Source organism: Ailuropoda melanoleuca, chromosome 13 (assembly GCF_002007445.2).
Source record: "Ailuropoda melanoleuca isolate Jingjing chromosome 13, ASM200744v2, whole genome shotgun sequence".
NCBI lineage: Eukaryota > Metazoa > Chordata > Mammalia > Carnivora > Ursidae > Ailuropoda > Ailuropoda melanoleuca.
Genome location: NC_048230.1, coordinates 2460833 through 2477804, shown reverse-complemented (window position 1 = coordinate 2477804; position 16972 = coordinate 2460833). Strand labels below are relative to the sequence as shown.

At 48.7% G+C, this 16972-nt stretch overlaps 3 protein-coding genes across 3 annotated transcripts in view; 2 read left to right on the top strand and 1 right to left on the bottom strand.

Moving 5' to 3' along the window:
* Positions 1-234: 234 nt before the first annotated feature.
* Positions 235-5859, top strand: RFLNB (refilin B; the record flags this gene model as incomplete). The annotated part of the gene is made up of 3 exons (XM_019798373.2): positions 235-258; positions 703-812; positions 2803-5859. Coding segments are annotated over 3 exons (465 nt in total), but the record flags the coding sequence as incomplete, so codon positions are not given.
* A 4119-nt stretch (positions 5860-9978) lies between these two features.
* C13H17orf97 (chromosome 13 C17orf97 homolog) lies at positions 9979-15831 on the bottom strand. The gene is made up of 2 exons (XM_034640606.1): positions 15285-15831; positions 9979-13166 (listed from the first exon to the last, which is right to left on the bottom strand). The coding sequence occupies exons 1-2, from the start codon at positions 15772-15774 to the stop codon at positions 12595-12597; spliced, it is 1062 nt and encodes a 353-aa protein (XP_034496497.1). The 5' UTR covers positions 15775-15831; the 3' UTR covers positions 9979-12594.
* RPH3AL (rabphilin 3A like (without C2 domains)) overlaps positions 15700-16972 on the top strand; it is a 161339-nt gene continuing 160066 nt past the window's right edge. The window contains exon 1 of the mRNA XM_019798370.2: positions 15700-16688. The gene's annotated coding sequence lies outside the window, so the exon portion shown is untranslated. The remainder of the gene's footprint in view (positions 16689-16972) is intronic.

Below are 16972 nucleotides of genomic sequence, written 5' to 3'. Positions count from 1 at the left end.
CCCCTTATTCAGGCTGCTTGATGAATCGGAAAGTGTGGAGCTTTGTCCGGGCTAGAAGCCAGTTAACCTCTGGGGATGCTGTGCTCCGGTTCTGTGAGTTTGCTCAGTAGTGGAAGGAGGTGTAGAGAACTTTCTGGAGTTCATCTTCCCAGTGAGTCTGTGGCCCCTCCGTCTTGGCTGGGTGTCAGTCTGGCTGTCCCGGAGGCAGAGAAGGCGCAGGGGGCGTCCCACTGAATCTTCGGTGTGAACAAATTTCTGGTAGAATTTTTTTCATTCTGCCCTTTTCTGAAGTGTTGCTGAGGCAATGACAGGGTTGCGGGACACATAATTGAGGGTTCTGGTTAGTGAAGCCCCAGTTCGTCGAGGTTTTCTCACGGCCTTGCTGGGGGATGGTGCAACAGCCCCGGGGGCTCGCCGGGGTCCTGACGCTGAGCCCCTTAGCCTCTCGCAAAACCTCAGCGCAGGAAGGAGGCATCCCCCTTGGTGTACAGACGAGGTAACGGGGCATGTGATGTGACCCAGACCTCGTGGCTCTCCATCCAGAGCTCTGACCGTGCTGTGGGGCGCCGTTTCTCTGGCATCATTCCCAGGAGGACGACACAAGTCACAGTCGGGCCCATCCGCCGGCTGCTCAGACCCGGGACCTCTGCAGGGCATGCGCCAGCCTGGCCTGTGGTCTAACTGCCTTCTCCATCCTCACAGAATCCGGCGTCTCTCCCCAGCCCCCTGGCCTTTGCCTGCTCGCCGAGGCTGTGCCCCCTGTCCTTTGGCGAAGGAGTGGAGTTTGACCCCTTACCACCGACGGAAGTAAGGTAAATACAGCAGGCCCAGATGTGATTGGAGTTTTTCATTTTCTCGTTGTTTATTCCAGAAATGAATGCTTGTTATTTTAAAAAAAATGAGTTAACCACAAAAGTGTGCCAAAGACTATTCATAGTTTGTTGGGTACCAGTTTGGATTTATTTGTGTATTCTAACCAATTAAATACATCGGCACGCCTTTTGAAATAAAAACAAGGTCATGTTATATGTAAAGTCCTGCGACTTGCTTTTTGCACTTTTTGCCTTTGCACACCATGACCATTAGTATGTACAGTTTTGTAATAAAATAATTCCTCTTTCCAGAAGCTGCTTCCCCCGTTGCCCCACCCCTGCTTCGAGGTGCTATAACCTTGTCTCATATTACAGTTTCACTGGGCCAGTACGGGTCTTCCTTTGGGAATTTATCTCAGCCAGGATTACCTGGGGGCAGAGATCCATTGAGAGCCTCTATTCAAGATCTGTCTCTTCAGGGAAAGGAATTTTACTTGGTAGCTGGTGGGTTTTTTTGCTAGAGTTTCAGTTCCCTTAACACAAAAGGCCCTTTGATGGGGAACAAAGGCAGTTCACCGGTTTGGATGTGAGCAGTGCAGTCCTTTATTCCTGCAGAACTTATATTTTGAACAAAATGAGGGCATGACTTTATGACATTAGCTTCCGCCAGCCTCGTTCTTACCTACTTGCTTAAGAATAGACGTTTCCATCATCCATCCGACCCACTGAAAAGAATGCTAAATCTTACTCCCTGACCCGTGGGTAGGGGCTGGTGGGGGCAGCTGTGGGATGCTCTATGAAGCTGTAATAATTACTCAATAAAATGAACTAATGCTTTGCTTACATTAAAATAAAATTTTTAAAAAAGATCCCAAATGACCAAAGAAAGACTTAAAAAAAAAAAAAAGTAGAGTAGCTGCTGAGGAACATGGAAGTTAATTTATTTTATGGGAATCAAGATGGTAATTGGCTCTGATTGATAAGGTCAGATCTCCAAGTCTCTGGTTTGAGGGGTCTCTACACCAAAGGCCAAGGGGGACCAAGTGCTAGTACTCGGTGTTACTGAACTTTAAGAATTTCTGGGTTCTGGGGCGCCTGGGTGGCGCAGTCGTTAAGCGTCTGCCTTCGGCTCAGGGCGTGATCCCGGCGTTACGGGATCGAGCCCCACATCAGGCTCCTGCTGTGAGCCTGCTTCTTCCTATCCCACTCCCCCTGCTTGTGTTCCCTCTCTCGCTGGCTGTCTCTATCTCTGTCCAATAAATAAATAAAATCTTTAAAAAAAAAAAAAAAAGAATTTCTGGGTTCTGTCATCCTGTCATTAAAAAGCCCACGGTGGGGGCGCCTGGCTGGCTCAGTCGGTAGAGCACGCACCCCTTGATCTCAGGGTCGTGAGTTCGAGCCCCAAGTTGGGCAGAGAGCTTACATTAAAAAAAAGAAAGCCAGCTGATGGTGACTTCAGGGGACAGAAAAAACCAAGCACTGACCCCTAGTGAGCGGCTAAACCCGCCTTGTTCGACCACTGACTTCTACCCCTTGCTGCGTGTGAAACCCTGCTCAGTTCCTTCTGGGCACGTTTCACAGAAAGAGGAAACGAGGCTTGGAGAAGTAGCCTGAGCAGGCTCTCCGAGCTTTCACGCAGGGGCGCGGCCTCCCAGGGCGCTGCCTGCCACGAGCAGCGGTGCGTGCAGGGTGCACGTGGCCATCTTGCACACCTGCACGTAAATCCCAGCCCCACGGCTCACTCCCACTGTGACCCTGACCTCTGCCCCGCCATGTCCTCTCCCGGGGTGGTTGGTTCAGTTCAGTTAGATCCTGGAAAGAAAGTGCTTCCAACAGTACCGGCCGGTAAGCGCTTCCGCAGCTCCGTGCCACTCCCGACCACAGCAGCTGGTCTCCAGGTCTCCCCCACGAGAGCATCAAGGGCCCGCTAGGGACCACTGTGCCCCAAGCTCAGGGGACCAGCTTCGTGCTGCCTTCTCTCTCCTCCCAGGTACACGTCGTCGGTCAGGTACGACTCCGAGCGGCACTTCATCGACGACGTCCAACTGCCCCTGGGCCTGGCTGTGGCCTCCTGCAGCCAGACGGTCACCTGCATCCCCAGCTGCACCTGGCGCAGCTACAAGGCCGAAGTGCGCTTCGAGCCCCGCCACAAGCCCAGCCGCTTCCTCAGCACCACCATCGTCTACCCCAAGTACCCCAAGACCGTCTACACCACCACGCTGGATTACAACTGCCGCAAGACGCTGAGGAGGTTCCTGTCCAGCGTGGAGCTGGAAGCCGCAGAGCTGCCGGGCGGTGACAGCCTCTTGGATGAGTGCTGACGGGAGCCTCGGGGACTCGGACCGGCTCTTCCGCGCCCTTGAGTGGCCTTCGTGCCCTGCCCAGAGGAGTCTGGCCTCGCCATGCCTCTAAGCCCCGCCTGGGGAAGAAAACAATGTCATGGCCTCTTAGAATCATGGAGAGAATTGGGTTTTTAAAAATGTTCATGTTGGTTTCCAAAGGCGTATATTTCTCGTTTGCCGCTGCGTGGCTTCCCCAGAGTCTCAATTTGATGAACAAATAAAAGGGCAACTGGAGCAAAAGGAAAATGGCCCCTGTTTGAAATAGGGAGGGAGGAGAGGGCTCTTCTCTCACGGGTCAGTTAGCCTGAGGAAGAGCATGGAGAACGTCTCTGGGATGGACGAAGTGAGTTGTGTAAGACCTTCCAGCCCTGGGTTGCCTTCACTGACAGCGGTGCTGGTTCCGTAAGCTGTGACATCCCTATGGGTCCAATATGTGGAGAGCTGAGTTCCATTCTGTCATTTATTTCCATTTCCATTTGTATTTCCTGTTCACCAAAACTCTTGGAATTCCCTAAATCCTTTTCATATCAAAAAACCCCAAACCGCTATAGAAGATGACTTTAAAGAGAGAAAAGGTTCACCCTGTTCTCCCCTCTCTTCAGGAGACTCACGTCCACCAGCGGCCAGTGTGAGAGCCGTGGCTTCAGTTCTGGGTCTTTCTACCAGTTGAGTCCCAGCTTGGGCTCTGGCAAAGTGCCTTGAACCCTTGGCATCTGGTAATGTCTCCACAGGCTTGTGTAACTCTCCTGATATGTGTTTTGGGGTTTCCAAATACTTTCCTATTTTTTTCATAAGGCAGAACATAGCCAAGGGCCCTTTTGAGAGAAACAGCATTTTGGAAGAATGCTTAGGGAAACCACTTTTGGGGACTCCGTGAGGGGGTTTCGCTCCCAGTGGGAAGGGCCGGCCACAGCCAGGACGGGCCGGCGTCTGGGAGAGGCAGAAGTAGATGTTTCTGGTGACCTGTCCCATCAGGATGGGTGTCCTCTCCAGGGACCTGGTCACCACCACAGAGGACTTCTGCCAGTGCCTTAAGTCTAAGCCGGAAAGCAAGAAAATTGCCCCACCCCTCCCTCCAGGTGCAGGAAAGGTGACTTCAGGATAGGGATTGATGTCGCAAGTCAAACTCCGAAACTTGGGCACTGTTGGGTGGGACACATTTCTTGTAAGAGCTTACTGTAACGTAAGTGACAATCATGGAGTTAGGTGCACGTGGAAGACACTGCGTGAGCTCAGCTGAACCAGCCTCAGACGCAGAAGGGGCCAGAGGCTGCGCCGGGCCAGGCTGTCTCTGGCCTCAGCCCCCTGCCCACCCTGCCTCCCCACCAGCCCATGCTTCTTCCTCCTGCCAATCCCTGAAGGTTTTGAATGAAGACAGTGACAGGTGCCTTTTTCTCTTCCAATATTGGAAGGAACAATCCGTGAATATTTCCTTTGAATACATCCAAATTAGACCATGTGCTCGAGCGTCTTGTAAACCCGGATTTTCGATGTATTTTGGGCTTCTGTTGATGGCTTCCGTGTGTCCCGAAAGCAGAGTTGATAGCCCGATGGGTACCCTGGAGCCACAGCAGGGACTTTTGTTCCGAGGAAAGCAGGTGTGATGATCTCTCGCTTGAAGTCACTGGAGACCTCTAGAGCCAACCTGGCTGGAGTCCTCTTCAGCTTTAACATAATGTGTAGTTTGTCATGCCTCTGTTTGACGCAGCCTTCGGTGGGTCCGTGGTCCCAAGTTTCCCATGGTGAAGCTCAGCGGGGACCCGTGAAGGGGGCGCTCTGGGACTCATGCAGAGTGACAAAAGCTGTCTGCCTTTGGAAGAGTAAATTACGTGGCATTTCTTGATAAAAATGGATTTTTTTCTCTCTGATTTCATCATCTTGGCATTTAAGACAAGTGGTAAATGTAATTTTAAATTATGTTGAGAGAGTTCCCAAGGCTTTGTCCTGGCCCAATGAGGACACTTGAATGAGCTCAGAACAATATTGTGAGCAGCGTGGCAGGAGAGACACATGGGAGAGTATGGCCTTGGTACACAGCAGCATTTCGAGATGTCCATATGAGATTTGTTTGTTTGGGGGTTGGGTTAAGTTGGGACAAAGCATTCTAGGTGTGGAGAGAATCTGAAATATTTCAGTAAAGTAAGTGGAAGTGAGCAATTCTGAATGTGTAATACGAATGGAAAAGCAGGTTTTATCTTAAGTTATTCACTAGGGAGCTAACTGTAGTTCTTTCTAATCTTTCTAATTCTTTCTTTTTCTTCAAAGCTGCTTTGCTGCAAGTTAATGCCTAAGAGGGTGGAATGGGACACTTCAGGAGGGGTCAAAGGCCATTGAGCTTGGTGGGCTTGCGTTAGTTCACGAGGTGGAAGCGATGATTTTAAAGCTCATTAAAACCAACCATTCCTAAGCATATCTGAGAGGTACAGTTTACTTATTAACTAAAAAGTCTTTGTTCTCGGTCTCTTAAATTATAGCTTTCATGTAAGAAGGATGATTTGTATTTTCAGAGAAAAGTTGTTTTCAAGGTCAGACCTTTTAAAGAACGATTACCTTTTCATTTGACTCTTTTCCTGTTTCTAACCTTAGAAAATCCAGCACGGTATTTGATAAAAACTATTTTTTAAATTTATCTTTGACATCTGTCCCATTCCATTTTGCTTTGTGACTTCTTCATTTAACAATAAATTATCTTTAAAGAAACAAAATTTAGAGATGCTTCTCTTTTTTACAGTAAAATTATAACGTTTTGGTGAAGAAACATGAGAAAAAAACCTCATCTTGAGAAACGTTAAGATGTGATTGTATTTTAATATTATGATACTTCTGTCTGGAGCATGCATTCCCCTGGGGTACAAGAAGATTTCACAGGGACCCCTCAGCACAGAGAGTTTTAGGGAATTTGTTCCCAGACGCAACGTGTACTCTTTGCTAAAACTTATCTACCCAGGAATTATGACTGGTCCAGTTCTTCCTTCCCACCTCCTGTTTCAAATTGCCTTTCTCCCATTTTGCAGAAGAAATACATTGTTAGTCTAACACATCCTTATTTTATTATGGGACATTGCTCTGGGCTGGACAAACCTATAGGCACTGGACAAAGGGACAGTTAGAAACACGGGTATCAGGGCGCCAGGACCCCACTGTAGGGCTCCATGTCTATCAGTGTCCTACACATACTTTTGTCAAGAATCAAGCATGCAGTCAGAAGCAAGATTGACCTGTGTTGGGAAATTCTTACTTCCAATATCTCAAAGTGAGGCAGTTGGAGTGATAACACTATTCTTTTAATACCTATAGTCTTTTCAGTCTCAGTCAGTTGTCTTCCCTGAAGGAAAGTCCTTTTGGGCAAAGTGTTGATAAGAGAAGAATTGATAAGAATTATCCAAAGTGAAGGCATTTTATTTCATTCAAATGTCAAATTCAGGGCAAGGCTCTGTGCTTTATCTGTTAGTCTTTGAGTTACAACTTAAATATGTCCCGGGAATGCGTGTGTGTGTGTGTGTGTGTGTGTGTGTGTGTGTGTGTGTGTGTGTATTTAAGCCAGTCCCTTTTTAAAAGAAATTAAGTCCCATTTGGCTGGCTGGGACGACAACATGCCACTTAGGTTTTATAGTGTGTATTTCCCATAAAATGAATAAGCTAATAGCAGTTCCAAGGTTATGTTGGAAAAATATTTAAAACGTGTAGATTAAAGCTACAATTTTGTGTGCGTGTGTGTATAGAGTGAAGCAAACGTGTTGAAACTAATAATTTTTTAAAAGATTTTATTTATTTGACAGAGAGAGAGAGCACAAGCAGGCAGAGTGGCAGGCAGAGGGAGAGGGAGAAGCAGGCTCCCTGCTGAGCAGGGAGCCCAATGTCGGACTCGATCCCAGGACCCTGGGATCATGACCTAAGCCGAAGGCAGACACTTAACTGACTGAGCCACCCAGGCTCCCCAAAACTAATAATTTTTCAGTTTTCCCTCAAAAAATACCTTTCTATGCATATCAGATTAAGCCTGAACCTCAAGAGAAAACGTAGTAGGTGTAATTGACAATATGATAAATTGTAGGAAGCCATTTTGGTTTACTTCCCAGAAATGTGAGAAGGGAGTGACTCTATTAATTAGGTAACAAATCTTAATTGCAAGAAATGCCTCTTCTCAAAATTGAATTATAATATTTTTATTTTAGGGCATAATCAATACAAAGTGTTTTATTGATAACACTACTTCCCAAAGTTCTTTCTATGGAATAAAATAAGGTTCTACGATCAAATAAGTTTGGGAAAATGAAAAGCTTCGTGGAACACCTGTGTTAGTCAGCTTTTGCTGTGTAACTACCACAAATTCGTAGCAGCACACAGCAGCAAGCATTTATTTCTTGTGTAAAAATGTATAGGTCTGATAGGGCAGTTCTGCCCAAGGCTAGGTGTTGAGTTCAGGTTGTTCCATCTGTCTCTGAAGCAGGTTGGAGAGGTTATGTGGGACACATTCTTCTCATGGAGAAGGTCAAGGATCCCAGAGGAGCAAGTAGAAACATGCAATACCTCTTAAAGTCTGCCCTACTGCCACCCAGTCATTTTCATGCATGTCCTATTGGCCAAAGCAAGTCGCACGGTCAAAGCTAACATCAGTGGGTCAGGAAACCATACTTCCCCCACGAAACTGGGGGGCGGGGAGTAAAGATTTGCTGTACAACAAGCTACCATAGATTTACTATGGTAACGTGCATTAAGAATCTTCTAAAGGGAAAATCTACTCTGTAGCGTTTTCCAGTCATTGGACCAGAGAACGTGTGAGCATTTGGTAGGACTAATGTTTTTGAATGCGATTTAAGGCGCAACCTGGATGGTTCAGTCAAATGTCGCACTCTTGATTTCAGCTCAGGTCATGATCTCAGGGTCCTGGGATTGAGCCCTATGTTGGGCTCTGTGCTCAGCAGGGAATCTGAAGATTCTCTCCCCCTCTCTCTACCCCTCCCCTTGCTTGCAAGATCTCTCTAAAATAAATTAATAAATCTTAAATTAAAAAAAAGAAAGAAATGCACTTTTAAAAATGCTAGTATGGGGCGCCTGGGTGGCTCATTCGGTTAAGCGTCTGCCTTTGGCTCAGCTCACAATCTCAGGGTCCTGGGATTGAGCCCCGCATTGGGCTCCCAGCTCAGCAGGAGCCTGCTTCTCCCTCTCCCTTTGCCCCTCCCCCCACTTGTGCGTGTTCTCTCTCTCTCTCTCAAATAAATCAAAAAAATCTTAAAAAAAGAAAAAAAGAATGCTAGTATAAACTGTGTATAAAGGTCAGAGTCTAGTCAGGAAGGCCCAAACCATACTAGATATTTCCAGTAGAGGGCATTTCATACAGAGACTTGATCACACGGATGTTGGAAGCCTAAAAGAACAAAAAGGGGACCCTGAAGTAACCCCAACGATTAGTAACTGCATGAAACAGCTCCCACCTGTACCACCCCTCTTATGGAGATTTCCATCGTAAGAACCTAGAAAAAGATAAGCAAATTAAACCTGGAGTAAGAGGAAGGAGGGAAATAATAAAGTTTTGTGCTGGTGAAGTAGAACCAAATAACTGTGAGCGTTTTAAAGACAAAATTTTGATTCTTTGAAAAAAATTGATAAGCCTCAGCTAGATTGATGAATAGCACAAATTACCCTGTCACAATGGCATAGAGAGTCTGTAGGCACCAAAAGCATAAGAAGGTAATACTCCTAACAATTTTATGCCAGTAAATTTGACAACTTAGTTAAAAAGGAAAAATTTTCAAAAAACGTATCTTATGGGGCGCCTGGGTGGCTCAGTCAGTGAAGTGTCTGCCTTCAGCTCAGGTCATGATCCTGGGGTGCTGAGATTGCATCCCGAATCGGGGTCCCTGCTCTGCAGAGAGTCTGCTTCTCCCTCTCCCTCTGCTCCTCTCCCTGTTCATGCTCTCTCTCTCAAATAAATAAATAAAATCTTTTTAAAAACCCGCAAAACCATATCTTACCAAACTGACACAAGATGAAATAGAAAATGTATGAAAAAAATCCATCAAACTCTCTCACATATATAAACTTCTGTTCTTAAAGACTCTCTTAAGAAAATAAAATGTAATCCGCGAACTGAAAAAAATATTTACATCTGACAAGGGCTTACACCCAGGATATACAAAGCGCTCCTACAAGTCAACATTGAAAGATGAACAACCTGATTAAAAATGGGCAAGAGGAGCTCCTGGGTGGCTCAGTAAGTTAAGCATCTGCCTTCGGCTCAGGTCATGATCCCAGGGTCCTGGGATTGAGCCCCACCTTGGGCTCCCTGCTCAGCGGGAAGTCTGCTTCTCCCTCTCCTTCTGCCCCTCTCACCAGGCTCATGCTCGCTCTCTCTTAAATGAATAAATAAAATGTTAAAAAAGAAATAAAATTAAAAAAAAATAAAAATGGGCAAGAGGGGGGTGCCTGGGTGGCTCAGTGTGTTAAATGTCTGCCTTTGGTTCAGGTCATGATCTTGGGGTCCTGGGATCAAGCCACATGTCAGGCTCCCTGCTTGGTGGGGAGTCTTCACATCCCTCTCTCTCTGCCCCTCCCCTCAGCTCGTGCTCTCTTTCAGATAAATAAAATTTTTTAAAAAATGGGTAAGAGGGGGTGCCTGGGTGGCTCAGTCGGTTAAGCATCCAACCCTTGATTTCGGCTCAGGTCATGATCTCAGGGTCATGAGACGGAGCCCTGTGTCAGGCTCCACACTCAGCAGGGAGTCTGCTTGAGATTCTCTTTCCCTTTCCCTCTGCCTCTTCCCCTGCTCTTTCTAAATAAATAAAATCTTCTGAAAAATACAATAAGAATGCACAAGAGACTTGAACAACACTTCACAAGGAAGATACATGGATGTGAAACAAGCACAGTGAACAGTGTTCAACGTCATGCATATCAGGGAGACGCACGGTGAACCCACCACGAGATACTCGTCCAAGAGAAATGAAAATGTAGGTCCAAAAACGAGCATGGTCACGACAGTTTTATTCACAATAGCCATATGTTGAAGGGACTGCAGTGTCTGCGGTGTATGTTCATACAATGGAATACCTCTGAGTAAGAAAAAGATTCCAGGTTACAAGGAGACACTTTTCTGTTTGGCCCCAAGGCTCCCCAAAACACCAGACTTTGAGACCCTGGCTTCATTTCTCCTGCATTCTCTCTTGCTCCAGACCCCTGTAATTTGCTCTGTGGTTTCTTTGAATTGTATCTCTTGGCCGGCCACTGAATCCACATCTCTTCGTGCCACTCACCCTCTGAGGCGGGAGCGCTCCGCCGTCACGGGACAGCCTCTCCAGCGGCCATGCAGCCACCCCAACCTAAAATACCACTGCTCAAAGCTCTGCCGATGGACTGAGCAAATCCTAGGGGCGAGGCGCTCTGCTAAAGGCTTTATGTAAGAACTGCATCCGTTTCCAGATGTGGGAGCTAACGCCCAGAGAGGTTCAACAATTTGCCTGAGTTCACACAGCCGGCACATAGCAGGAAAGACAAAAGTTCAGCTCTAATGGCGAAGTTCGTCATTCTAACCACTACACCAGAATATCTCAGAGCAGAAAGGTGACCACAAGCCACCCCCACTCTCACCGCCCTAGGAAAACACCCCTGCAAAGCGGTAGAGGCCCCCTGCGGCCTCAGACTGTCCCAGGCACAGCACCCCTGGCCGCTGTGCTTGGGCCGGGGGGGGGGGGGCCCACAGGAGGTGCAGCCCCGCCGCTCCACCCTCCGCGGCCTTTATCCTGAGCCCTGGGGCATCAGGCAAGGGTCCTGTGGCTGAGGATTAACACATGTCCCATCGCCCCCTCCCCATGGGGACACATCAAAGCCCTTGTTCCTCTTCGCTTGATTCTATAGGTGCCCCGCAACCAGGACAGCAGCCCATGGAGGGCCATTCCTGTCCGCCTGTGGGCCCCTGCCAGAGGCGGCTGCTAACCTCTCCAGGCGGAGGACGGGGCTCTTCCGAAAGCCGCTTTGCTGGTTTGCCACCTTACGATGGCCAACATGTGAAAACTCTGTAAATGGCCATTTCAGGAAAGGTGAGAAGAGGGCTGCCCTGTCAGCTGGGTTAGCAGGGACCGAGATGACCACTTTCGCTTCACTTCCAAAACAGCATTCTGTGTTGTTCTGTATCCGCTTTCAACTTCTTCCAAGTACAATGCGGGTCTTCAATTCCTTGGAAGGCAAGAACCTTTTCTTAAACCTCCCCTCTGTCCCTCTTGGACCCTACACTATGTTGCATAGAGACTACCCCATCCCCTGCACCTCCCGGTCTGCACCTTTGTGCCTGAGGAAGGCCCCCAGGAAATACCAGGAAATTAGCAGCCCCAGGAACATCCCTCAGCCAATGCCTATGGGCAGTAGAACAGCCCAGCTCCATCAAGCTCAGGCGGGATGATCGTGACAGTGTTTCCCGGTGGGATTAAGCTCCAGTTACCCAATAGGGAAACTGGTTTAACCACGTCCTTGGATTGGCTGCCTTCCCCTCCCCTACGTGTGCCTTCTCTATTGAGCCTTCCTTTAGCTCCCAAATAGTCTATTTCCATCTGAGTCTTTGTCTCAGGGTCTGCTTCTCGAGAGCCCGAACTAACACAACACAGGGCCCTCACTCAATAAATATTGGTGCAAGGGAAGAAGATTAATTTAGGACAAGTAGTATGGTAGGACCTTTTTAATGCTCCAGCTCCTAAACGCTGTTTTAGGGGGTTAGAGGAGGAATATATATATATACACACACACACACACACACATATATATAATCACACACATATATATGTGTATTTATACACACACACACACACACCCATACATACATATATATATATTTAATTGAAGTAAAATTGGCAGGTAACATTACATAAACTTCAGGCGTCCGACATCATACTTCAGTATTTGTACCCGCTACAAAGTGATCACTACAAGTTCGGTTACCGTCCATCACTGTACAATTGAGCCCCCTCACCCGTTTCCCCCACCCCCCTTCCCCCCTGGCAACCACCAATTTGCTCCCTGGGAGGACCATATATAGAAAAGAAGCAATATTCCTTTTGAGACTTCTCCTAATTATCTCCCAGGGATGGAGCTCGGGAACTCAGTTATTTTGAAGACCACATAAGGGCAGGGAGTGTCTGCAATTTAAAAAAAAAAAAAAATGCCTCCAGGATATTTGGGGCATGTTCCTTGGGCCTAGAGAAGCACGCTGTGTGAGTAGTTTTACTCATTAAATTAGCTGAAGAGTTAGAATGGATATAATTACTTTGTCTTTTAGAGGAGATTACAGACATCTGAGAATTAAATAACAAAGAGATGCCAAATTATCTAAGAAAAAACCCAGCAGCGTTCGGAAGAGCGTGGTCCATCCCAAGGCCCATGTTCCGAACCGCGCCGAGGCGCCCGGTGGAAGGAGAGGCTGACCTCGTCGACACACCAGACATCTGCTTCCTTCAGGAGCTCTGATTTCCTTTTATTATTATTCTCCTGTAACGCAAAGCCCGGCGTTGCGGAGACTGCGTGCGGCGGGATTCCCGGTCGGGCAGAGCGGCCGCGGGGTCGGCGTGCGGCAGCTTGGGCGTCAGGCTTCCTTCGAAGCCGGGGCCCGGCCGCTCGGCTTTCGGGGCGGGCTGCCTGCTGCCCGTGCCGCCGTCTTTATCCGGGAGGTACGGCAGGTTCTCGGGGCTCTCCTCGCCGCCCGGGTCAGAGTGGAAGCCCTTGAGGGCCAAGATCCGGTACCGCTTCCTCCGGTTCAGCTTATATATGCGGATCCTTTCTTTTTCCGCCTCTGGGTCGGCGAGAATTCCGTCCCAGCGCAGGCTTTCGTTGACCTGATTGGAGAGGTTCTCTTCCATCTCGGCAAAATGGGGGAGACTTTCAGTGGCGGAGTAAGGGGCGATGGGCTTGTGTTCACCTTTGTCCTCTTTGTGCTCTTGCCTGGGGCCATGATCTTTGCTGGGGCTTAAGATGTCGTGAGAGGCTGAGGACGGCTGCCGACTCTCCGGGCCTCGACTCTGATGTTTATCTGCGGAGCAGCCGATGGTGTTAGTGTGTGTGGTCGTGCCTGCCCGCAGCCTGCTCAGCTGTGATGCCCAAGTTCCCGAAGAGGTACCCGGGTGGAGGCCGCTCCTGACCTAGGGCTCAGAGAGCCAAGCCCAGCGGCCTGGTACATACCCACTGGCTCTAGGCTTTCAGGCAAGTCATTTTCGGGAAGGAGGAACCATTTATTGGTTCTATAGGCCGGGTCCTCTCGATAAAAGTTATCAGCCCTATTTTCCAGGTGAGGAAACAAACTCCGAAAGGCTATCTTACCAATAACACATAGTGAGTGGCAGGGGTCAGGATTCTAACACAGGCCTAGCTCCCAGTGCCCTGTTCCTATTCTTTCCACCCTGCCATTCATGCTCTGTATCTCATCCAGGTACCTTCCAGTTTGAGGAGTCTGACTCCGCCCCTAGTCTGGACTTCTTTATGATGGGAGAAATGGAGAACAACAGAAAAGCTTCCCAAATCTGAGTGTAGAAGGCAGTATCATGCCAAGCCAGGAAATACTTCTGCTGTGTGGCTCGTACTGAGGTGTTTTTTTACATTAATAGCATTTCTGAATTATAGAGCCCTCATATAAAATACTATAAGTTATGGTTCTTTCATTTGTTCATCCTTCTGCTTTTGGGGAGACAGAAATCCTTCCCCCCCAAAAAAAAGAGAAAATAAGAAAAAAGTCCTCTTGGACATTTCTATGCCTTCCCATTCCTCAAAAACGATTTGGTGTCCCCTGCTGACCATATGAGTTACATGCCACTGTAATTTCCAGAGTTAGAAACTAAGCCAACAAGACAATAAGCTTCTTAATTTGGTTTTGCAGATACAGGTGGGGCTTTTTGACCTCAATTCCAGAATTTTTTCTTGCCTTTTTATTAAGATTCCACCTGAAGAAGTCATTATAACCTTCCCATTGCTCCCTTTCCCCAACTGCAAGGACGACACGGGGAAGGCTGCCCAGAAACTTGAACCAAGGACTACCGGTGCTGGAGGTGAGAGCCAGTCAAAGCCCCAGAAGGGGACCACACAAGTGACGCTGGAAACTTAGCACTCACAGGCAGGTGCCTTCTATGTCACCATTGCACTCTCTCTCCATAAACTGGGTGCTCAGTGCCTTTGTCAAGAAATCCAGGGGCTTCTGGGAGAGGAACTTGGTGAGATACAGGCGCTCTGTGGGATTGTGGCAGGTGTTGGTGTGTGTATGTACATGAGGCGTCCCTGGGAGACACTGGAGTAAGAACCTGCGTGCATTTGGTTGCATGTGTCCAGGAAGTGTTTGGGGGGTGGGGTTTGTGCACGTGAGTGTGTAGCTGAGTACCCATACGAATCTGTAGCCTGGGAATGTGTGTGCCAGATGGGGTATCTGTACTTCATTTTTATTTGGTGGTTGTAATGCTATAAGGCGGTGTTGTTGAGGGTGTTAGGGATTGTAAGAGTATGTAGCAGTGGCTGGTGTGATGGTGTGAAGGCTGGCGCTGGCAAATGGGGGGTGGCAGGAGACAGTCTGTGCAGGAAAGATACTTTCTATGCATTTACAGGATGTCTACATAGCATGGAGAGGGCAGGTGTCCCTAACGCATGGGGCAGAAGGCAAAACCTGTGTTTCTGTGCCTGTTTGTCACTGGTGTCTTAGTATCTTAGGCTTGGGGAAAGTCTATGTGAAGATGAGAGGATCTCTGTAGTAGGGCTTGACATTTCTGTGGGGAAGTGTGGTTATTTAAGATTCTGAGTTTTAGCTGAGGGATTAGGAAAATGAGAGGGTGTCCGCGCAAAGCTGAGTTGCTGTGTGGAGCTGGGAGGCTCTGCGGGAATAATGCTGGGGATGTTGGGGATCTTCTCCACGGATGTTGCGAATTCTCCATGCAGGATTTGGGGTCTCTGCGGACATGTATGGTTTTTATGGGTAGGGCTGGGCATCACTGTGTTGCGTTAAGTGGTATGTGTGGGGAGCGGGAGGACCTCTGTTTGGGACTGGCGAGTTTCTGTCTCCGGTCTGAAAGTGGTCCCCACGTAGATGGGGGTCTCTGTGAGGACTGGGGACAGGTGACAGAGAAGAAACTGGTACGGGAGCTGAGGCTGCTGCGCTAGCTGCTCCTCTTACCGTCCCCCTTGCCGGACCCCTTGGTCTTCTTGTTCTTCTTTTTCTTCTTCACCTTCCGTTTGTTCAGTTCTGAGGCGCTGCCTGCGATGGGGGGCAGTTTGGCCCCCTGAGAGCCCGCAGTGCCACCCTCTCGCTCCTCCTCGTCGTCCTCACCCTCTTCGCCATACCCCAAAGCTCCGGCTCCACCGCGGCAGTCCATCCGCCCTCCGCGCCGCCGCCTGCGCCCCGGACAGCCCAAGACCCCTGCCGCCCAGCTCGCGGCCGCAGGAGCTCCGCGCCCGGCCAGCGCCACGCGTCTCCATGGCGACCGCCACGGACCGCGCGTGCGCAATCCGGAAGCTGCCGGCCAGCCGCCCCCACCCCCCGCCCCGTGATCATAGGTGTGCGCATGCGCCTTCCACCCTGTGTGAGAACTTGGCACAGTCCGAGGTGCGTCCGGGAGGAGTGAGTAGACAGTCTCTAAAACTTGGCCTGCCACAAACGTCCACATCTGTGCCTTTTAAAATGCTATTGGTTGTCTCCCTAAATTTTTATCTCCCGAGTTCCAGTCGCGTACGTCTACCCTGGCCTTTCAAGCCCAACGCGTCTCAAACAAGCTTGCTTCTCCGTGGTTCTCCGTGGTTCTCCGTGAACAAAACAGCTGGAAGGCAGCCCTCCTTCCTCGACACTCCCCCAAGGCCGGGGCTCACGGTCATGCCTGGCACTTGAACTTCTGGACCCCCCTCCTAAATGGTTTCTCTGCTTCCAAACCCTCCTCACAAATTCTTTATCCACACACCTGCTGCCACGAACTTTTAAAGACAATTGCCTAATTTCACTCTCGCTTAAAGCCCGCAAGTGGGTCCCCATCACAATACCAATCAGGATAGAACTTGAGTGTGGCGTACAAGGCCTCGTGTGATCGGTCTGCTTTTCTTGAAAGGTTTATCCACCGCAGATTGTATTTTCCAAAAACAGCTGCAGGAGTAGCTCCTCTCCCGCCGTGCTCTTCTAGAATATTGCCACTTCCGCATCAAGAGACAGTCTAATTCCACTGCCCTTCAGTCTGGGTGGGTTTGGTTGACTCACTTGTAACGCATGGAATGTGGCGAAAGTGATGGTGTCGCTTCTTAGCTAGGTCATAAAACGGAATGCAATAGCCTTGTTACCCTTGGAGACGGAGTCCCCTGGCAGGAAGTCCGAGTACGTCGAGGCTGCCATGCCGTGAAGAAGCCTAAACAGACCACATGGAAAGACCATAAAACTATGTGAAGGGAGAGAGAGAGAGATGCGCCAGCTGCTCCAGTCCCCGATTTTCCACATCCAGCCATAGTCTGACTGCAAGAGCAGGAGAGACCACTCGCACACCCCTCAGGCGGGTCTCACCCAGTCAAGCCCTTCCTGAGTTCCTGACCCAAAGAAATTGTAAGAGATAATTAAAATGATTATAATGGTTGACATTGCTAAGTTTTGGGGTGACAAGGTAACTGGAACATCAGTTTTTTATTTTAGCACTTCTAGTATGTATGCAGTCGTGTTTCCCTGCGGTGGTACGGGCCGTTTCCCTGAGTGCTAATGATGTTTATAGCACTTTCTCAACTGCTTATTGGCTGGTTGTATATCTTACTTTGTGAGGTGGCTGTGGAAGTCTTTTCCCATTTTGTAATTAGAATGTTTTTCTTTTTCTTGTCAATTTGTAAGAGCTCTTT

Bases quoted from the DNA above. Each gene is read 5' to 3' on its own strand.
- C13H17orf97 (XM_034640606.1), bottom strand. From the start codon at position 15,774: ATGTGGACGTTTGTGGCAGGCCAAGTTTTAGAGACTGTCTACTCACTC. The intron at 13,167-15,284 runs GTAAGAGGAGCA...GCTGCTCCGCAG, and splicing joins GGGGTCCGGCAAGGGGGACG to ATAAACATCAGAGTCGAGGC.